We start from the raw sequence: 8,022 nt of genomic DNA, 5'->3' as shown, positions 1-8,022 counted from the left end.
CCTGCGCATCATCCACGCGCATACTTTTGTAACAGCGGAAGTTTGAAACAGCACATTGCGAAACCAAAGTCAACTGAAGGAGCATGATGACGACTCGGTTATAGGAATCAATACGTAAGCTATTTTCTTCTACTTTTTTAATGACAAAGGAAGTTTAACAATATACGACACATTTTAACGATTTTTTTGTCTTGATATCACCAAATATCCGAGTAAAAAACGCACCGGTCTAGTGTCAACCTCACGAGAGAACTGTTTCATCAACTTCAGGTGCTATCGTCAAAATACGCGCGTCCGGTGTAAATTGATTATTTAACTTGTCAATTATTATTAGAAGAAATATAAGTGTCGATCAGTATAATAAGTATGTATACAATGATGAGTGGACGATGATTTTCATTATAAATGTTGGAGTTACCTCCCATTGAATGCAGAATAAGTGAAATAAATTCCTTACGCAACATAAAAAAAGCTAAAAAAACTTACAACGATGTATATAAAAAAAAAAGCTTACAACGATGTATATTACAGCGAAAGTTCATATTCGTCTTAAAGTTACTTAACTTTGTATTGAGTTAACAGCTGTATGGCTTGCACACTTCAGTTTATGAAAATAAGAGAGAGAAAATTGCTGGAAAAGGAACGGGTCAACTGGAGTTAAACTTGTGATCTGTGTTCAGAAAGAAAATAATAGAATATCATACACAAAATTAAACAAATACTGATAGACTTGCAGGTGTTTAATAATAACATAATGTTCATGAAAATGTCCTCATTTTTCAATGTTGTTCATACTATAGTATGTGCATTAAATTTATATCAGTTCAACTGTCAACCTGAATAGTTATTCTGAAGAAATGTATGCAACATTCAAACAATATATTTACTGTAACTTAATGAAGAATCAAGTTATGAACAAACTAAATTTATTGAAAAAAGGGGTAAATTAATATTGAACCCATGTAATAATAATGAAACGTGTGTCCCTCCTTAAACAAAATCTTCAACCTCAAAGACATACAGGACCCTATACCAACTTCTGTGGGTATGTATTTTTGTTGGACATAAGTTTGCAACTTCTGATGCATGCAAGACTTGGTTACATCCACTTGTTACATCTTGGTTGGACTATGGTAATGCCCTGCTCTGTGGTATATCTCCATTCTGACAAACTAACTAGTCTTCTGCAGAGGGTCCAGTTTTGGTATCTGTATGATACAGGTCGCAGTACAAAATTTTGGTGTAATTTAGTGTAAACATGTTCTTTGGAGTGGAGGGTTGTTGAATAGCTTACCTTCTGCTACCATGAAATTTTAAAAAAAACTGGCTAAATTCACCTATTTACGTCTGCATTCTAGGCTCCCATATAAATATATAATGCTTAATGTAAAATGCTGATTTGTATGCCTTTTATATCTACTTTATAAATTCATGACTGTCATTGTAGGAATACTTTTATTCATGTGTAAAAATAACTAGTCAGGAGTCATACCCCTATGTTGTTTTATATAAAGTATTAAATGGGTGTGGTAATTCATAATGTTAAATGTGTATTCTTTTCTGTTTCATAGGATATTGCAGTTGACGGGTAAATAATATATGTCACCATGGGAGGAAGTAACTCAACTCCAGTTGCACCAAAGGTACCACAGAACCCAGCTTCTCCACCAGCAGAATGTCCAATGCATAACAAGGATGCTAAGGAGAAAGACATGAATGCTAACAATGTGGCACCACAGAATTATCCTAGTGAATGTCCTATGCAACAAGCAAACAGTAAACCACAAACCGCGCCACAGAGTTACCCTAGCGAGTGTCCTATGCATCAAGGAGCTGCTGATGGTCAGAAGACACCACCTAATGACATTGATCCAGCTAATATGGTAACTGGAAAATTCTTGCACTTTTTTTGCAATGCTGCAATATGTTTTACTACAAATGTGGCTTAAAAATGTAACTGATAGATCTATATAATTTGCATGTAACTTTTGAGAGTTGATGTCCCCTCTTTTAAGGATGCAAATCTTTTTAACTCATTCACCCCTGAAAATTCATAATGAACTATTCCAACCTTTTAATTGGAAGAGTTCAATGTGTCTTCAGGGGTTAAGGGTTACCAGTACTTCCCAGCATTTGAAGGTCCCTTGGTGGATAAGAACATTCAATGTAACATGCCTTGTTAAATTAAAGCCATAATAGCAGCTAGTTATTGCTCCTAGTGCAGTTTGGACCCTATGAGCACATAGACTTGTTGGATAGTACAAGGTACAATGAACTTTCCATACCAAGTTAGTAACACTAAGACCGGGTAATCTTGAAACTACAAATTCATTATTGCAGAATTTTATATTTTGTCTTGTTAATATGAAAATAACTTGTGATTTTTATTTGAACAGATGCCACCACCAAACCAGCGCCCTGCACCAGATCAACCATTTCCATTAGAAAAGGACAGAATCATTTCTGGCATTCCTAAGGCAGGCACGAAAGACAACTGGGTTTACCCATCAGAGCAGATGTTTTGGAATGCTATGTTGAGAAAAGGTTTGGGTTCATATTTATTTAATTGTAAATATATGTAGTTATAAATACATCCTTGTGAGAGAGAAAAAAAGGGTAGCAACAAAATAAAGAATTAGGAATCTTGAACTCACAGATGATATATGTACATGATAAATATTTTACCTGGTATGTTATACACTATGGAACCAAACATTACAAAACAAACAAAATGTCATAATATCATAGATTTGTTTTTTCAAACTGCTAAAATATTTTATGAATTTATTAATATTGTCTATTATTTGTCTATTATTTAAAGTTCGAAAGTGATTGAAAGTCATCTTCTGTCATCAAGATTTCCACAGATTTTCACGGAAAGCTCTCTTGTATAGAGTATCACAAAAAGACAATACAAACAGGGGATATCCATGCTACTTTGGCATTGCTGGGAAGCCTGTGTCTGCCATGCCCACCTGACTAGGGTGTGCACTCCTTACTCTGCTCAGTGTTTCCTTAACGCTATTTCTTTTATCCCCCCAGCTATGTAAGATAGGCAGTATTCTGTTTGAGTCTCATCAGTTCTTCACATTCCTTGTTGTCTCTCTAGCAACCATATTTATTGAAAGATTTTGATTTAATTTACATATAAGTTAACTTTTCACATACCTTGGGCATATTCAAATTTGGGTATGAGCATCAGATGTCATGGTGACTGTTACTAAAATTAAAATTTCACCATGAATCCATAAGGGGCGGGGGGTATGCTTAGCCCTAATACCTATTTTCTGTCACAAGTTTCATTTAGTTGGCAGTTAAGTCACTGGAAATAGGGTTTGGTTTTACATGCACCACCCAATATATTTAAAATTAAAGGAGGACAATTATTCTCTTTCCTGTGCCATTTGGCATATATACATGTTACCAGCATTTTAAAACTTGCTGGTACCTTTTTGTCTTATCTTTTTTTAAACAAATGTTTTATTATAAACTTGAAAAGTATTCAGATTTATATAATTACTTGAATATTATACTAGGTTGGAGGTGGAAGGAAGATGACCTGGAAGCCAAAGATATGACTGACATTATAAAAATTCACAATGCCAATAATGAACAAGGCTGGAATGAGGTCCTTAAATGGGAGGCTCTCCATGCAAAGTAAGATGTGATTTTATTATTTGTAACAGAATCAATGAATTAGAATTAAATAAAAAGAAGGATTGTTGAAGAATGGATAATATTTCCAGTCATTTAGATATTATTGAAATTTGAAAATCATTGATCTATGTTTTCTTGAGGACAATCATTCACATTCATTTTAAAACCTTATATTGATTTAAATAAAGAAAAGTTACATTATTTTGTTGTTGTTTATCTCTGAAGTATTTGATTATCTCTACCAAAATGTATTTTTATCAGGTAAACTAAGGATTTATTTTTTCAAGATTGACTTCAGAACTTTGTAATTATATAATTTTGTTAAAAAAATCACCAGTGACTTGTTTCTTTTCTGATAGAGAGTGCACTACACCAGCATTGAAGAAATTTGGAGGCAAGGCCAAAGACTTCTCTCCAAGGGCTAGAATAAGGAGTTGGATGGGGTAAGAATAACTTAATCAGAAAGTGAAATAAAATCAAAAGTAACTCGAACATTATACACCTCTTACCAATAAAAAGAAAAAAAATTGCCTGTCATGATTCAAAATTATCCTTGATATGCTCCTTTTTATGTAATGGCTCAATTACAAAAAAATCATTCAAGTTTATAAATACTTAAAATTTAATTCTAATATGCTGACGTCATAATGACACTATTTCCATCATCCAAACAAAATGCTTGTTACAGTTCTTTCGCCCAAAAGTTGTTCCCTTAGTCAGTTTTTTTATGTTATGAGCTGATTACATAAAAAAATAAACCAATAGAAAAGCTTGTTTCAAACAGAATTAATAATATTGAGATATGGAGAAGACTTGAAAATTGATCTGATTAATAATTTTGCTTATCATTTTTGTCCTAAAGAGCATTGAATGATGTTTTTATAAGGTAATTAAAACAAAATCATATGCATTTTATCCATTTTTGTAATACATCCCTGTTTCTTTCCCTGTCACTTTAGGATCAATTTTTTCACTATCACTAACTGATCATTGATTGATAATGAAATGGGAAAGGTTAATGATGAAATTTGAAGCAATTCTCGAATGCATGTACATTTGTAAAATAAAATGTCAATCCTCTATTATCATGAGTGTGTGATTTCTGTTTTGTTTATGTCCACTAGATACGAGTTACCATTCGATCGCCACGACTGGATTGTGGATAGGTGTGGCAAGGATGTACGCTATATTATTGACTATTACGATGGTGGAGAAGTAGATAAAAACTTCCGATTTTCAATTTTGGATGTTCGACCTGCTTATGACTCATTTGGTGCATTTTATGACAGGACCCATGTGTTCTTCATGAGACAAGGATTCGCAATGATGGATTGGTTCTCTGGATCATCTCCTTCTTCAGACAATGCAAAATCTGATTCAGCAACCGAGAAAAATTCATGAGATGATAACTAAAGACAGTGTGTGGTTAATTTATTGCAAAGTCTAAAATTGTGTTAGCTCAACACCCATCAGTACTTTTTAGACAAATTCAGGGTTTCAAAACATTTTGAAAATGTATGTTGACTGGTAATGACATTTTCTTTATTATATAACGTGAAGAGTTGTTAAGCTTTTGAATGAGATTTCTAATTTAAGACCTTTAAAACAACACTTTTCTAGGTCTCAGACACTCTGTGTTTTTAGCTCACAGAGTCCAAACACCAAGTGAGTTTGCAATTGTGCTACATAATATGCTGTGAAGTGGCTTCCGTTGTCCCATTGACATAAACTTTTCCTTTAAACCTTAACCACATCTTGTCAAGAACAACTGACAAGTTTTTAAGTCAAGAACAACTGAAATGATGTTTGGCAAAGGAAATTCAACTTGTATATACAGAGGATGAGGCCTTTCCAAACCCCTTCCCACTTGGGAGCAGAGGTGCAGGGCATTAAAGTGGAAATATAGATACATTTTTTCAATATCCTTCACCTTCATAACAGGTTAAAGGATTTCAAATTTGGTCCAAACAATAGATTAGAGTAAAATCCTATTCTTCTCTTTATGGGAAGAAGTGGGCAAGTGGTTAAGACCACTGAATATCTATTATCACTAGGCCTCCACCACTGGTTCGCAGGTTTGAGGCCTACATAGGGCAGTCATAAGGTACATACACTCTCGGTTTCTTTCTTTTCACTGCCAAAACCTGGCATGTCCAAATGACCATAGCTTTTAATTGCAAGCACACACAATCCAAAACTTCATGGATGAATGGATAACCCAATTGGGTATTATCTATGGCATCAAAACTTAACAACTGAAGGACAGTAAAACTGGTTTTCAGCAAATCACAGGGAACCTAAATGCAGTAAAACAAGGTTTTGATGAACTTAATGGAAGCTAGGAAATTGTTTAGTGTTTTTGAGATAATTCAATGCCAACGACCATAAAATGACTCTTGTCAAATGCATGATTTTGTATTGTTTGTTTGTAGTGAACTGGCTTTACTGTATCACAGAGTTCAAAGTTAATATTATATACCTGTGCTTATTCTGTTTTCATTTTCTAGTGTGAAACAAGGCCAGTAGTTAAAAAAATAACAGTATTCTTATTTCACAACCATATATATATATGAGATTGAAAAAACAATTATGTCCATGGGTGTAAAATAAAAGGAATGTAAGTTGAATCAACAAAACTTCTTTTTCTTTGTCCATTTCAAAGCATTAAAGGGGCTATTCAGTCAAATAACACCCTTAAAGGGACAATTTGGTGAAATATAATTTTTTTATAATCTTGTCACAAAATTCTTCAGGATAATATAAATTGATACTCCATATGAACAATGACAGTAAAAAATTCCACGAGTGTCAATAGATATTCAACTGAATTTGATATTGTCGTAAATAATGTCACTAACTGAAAAATATCCAGGTATTTGAAGCATATTGTAGAAAATCTTGCCTATGCTTTTAGCCAAATACTAGGTTATTTCATCTTGCTTTTTCAATATTGTTTTTCAGAAAACTTTCATAAGTTAACCCAATTCTGGATTTGATGTGATATTAGTACTTTAATTTAGTCCTCTTGTGTCTTGTAGATGGTAACATATGCATGTTGCTGGAATTATTTTTGGTTCACTAAAATCAAAAATATTCTTGACCTTTGTCTTGTACAGTGGTGTATAGTAAATTTCCACCATAGCTCATAGGCATAAGAAGGATCCTTTCCGTTTGCAAAGACAACCCTTTAAAAGTATACATAGATGTCATCTTCCTTAAAAATTGATGTTTTCCAAGATTTGTGTATTTGATAGTGAAAACCACGATAATTGAAAAGTTACTGACTTTGGTGGTAATATGAAGCTTATGAATGTCTACCGGCAGGTAGATCACTCTTTAAGTTTTAGGTCATGTTTTCTATAGGTAACAGATGTCACATGAACAATGTTGTTCAGGTTAAGGAGACTTAAAGCATGCCATGTTAAAGAGTCCCCAATCGCTTGAAAGTGTAAACAAGGGCCTTGACAAAGCCTTTTATTTGGTTTTACGTGATCTGTACAAGCACTGCATATTTGTATACATGTCTATCACAAAGTTCCTCGAGGGAACATAACAAAATAAATAGCAACAGACACTCTACATCCAAGTTTTCGTATTGATACACTGTACAAGACACAAGTTTAAATGATATTTTTTTCCACAGTGTACCGTGAATAATTGCAGTAACTCTACAAGATACGAGGACTGAATTGAAGTACTGACATTACATACAATCTATAATTAGATATATTTTTTTTATCCCTGATGAAAGCTAAGCCTGAAAGTTTGGATGTACAGTGACTGTTCCTGTATACTTGGTTCATCATGCAACTGACCTGGAAACTATCTAACCACTATAACAGTATCATCCAGTGTGTACATTTTGTAATTGACCTTAAAGCTGGCTTATCAGCGTAGCAGTAGAATCATCCAGGGTGTAATTTACCTAGCAAACAGCTAACTGTTATAGCAGAATCTTCCAGTGTTACTGACCTAAAAGCTGGCTTATCAGCGTAGCAGTAGAATCATCCAGGGTGTAATTTACCTAGCAAACAGCTAACTGTTATAGCAGAATCTTCCAATGTTATTGACCTAAAAGCTGGCTTATCAGCGTAGCAGTAGAATCATCCAGGGTGTAATTTCCCTAGCAAACAGCTAACTGTTATAGCAGAATCTTCCAGTGTTACTGACCTAAAAGCTGGCTTATCAGCGTTGCAGTAGAATCATCCAGGGTGTAATTTACCTAGAAAACAGCTATCTGTTATAGCAGAATCATCAAGAATGTGATTGACCAAAAAAAAAAAACACTTAACGCTATAGCAGAATCATCCAGTTTCATTGATCTCAAAACTGGCTTAATAGTTTAGAAGAGTCATCAAGCATGTA

At 33.9% G+C, this 8,022-nt stretch overlaps 1 protein-coding gene across 1 annotated transcript; it reads left to right on the top strand.

Moving 5' to 3' along the window:
* The first annotated feature begins 12 nt into the window (after positions 1-12).
* LOC110466583 (cytochrome c-type heme lyase-like) lies at positions 13-7,966 on the top strand. The gene is made up of 6 exons (XM_021523169.1): positions 13-114; positions 1,572-1,883; positions 2,397-2,544; positions 3,537-3,657; positions 4,017-4,100; positions 4,782-7,966. Exons 2-6 carry the CDS (start codon positions 1,608-1,610, stop codon positions 5,056-5,058), a joined length of 906 nt encoding a protein of 301 aa, XP_021378844.1. The 5' UTR covers positions 13-114; positions 1,572-1,607; the 3' UTR covers positions 5,059-7,966.
* The last annotated feature ends 56 nt before the right edge of the window (positions 7,967-8,022 follow it).

Source organism: Mizuhopecten yessoensis, unplaced genomic scaffold (genome assembly GCF_002113885.1).
Source record: "Mizuhopecten yessoensis strain PY_sf001 unplaced genomic scaffold, ASM211388v2 scaffold11139, whole genome shotgun sequence".
NCBI classification, from domain to species: Eukaryota; Metazoa; Mollusca; class Bivalvia; order Pectinida; family Pectinidae; genus Mizuhopecten; species Mizuhopecten yessoensis.
The sequence above is the reverse complement of the archived record's forward strand: the minus strand, read 5'-3'. Positions and strand labels throughout refer to the sequence as shown.

What these genes read in the sequence shown, in the direction of transcription:
- LOC110466583 (XM_021523169.1), top strand. Translation starts at nt 1,608, where the DNA reads ATGGGAGGAAGTAACTCAACTCCAGTTGCACCAAAGGTACCACAGAAC. An exon ending in ACATTGATCCAGCTAATATG is followed by an intron (nt 1,884 to 2,396) that starts GTAACTGGAAAA and finishes TTATTTGAACAG; the next exon opens with ATGCCACCACCAAACCAGCG. An exon ending in AGAATAAGGAGTTGGATGGG is followed by an intron (nt 4,101 to 4,781) that starts GTAAGAATAACT and finishes TATGTCCACTAG; the next exon opens with ATACGAGTTACCATTCGATC.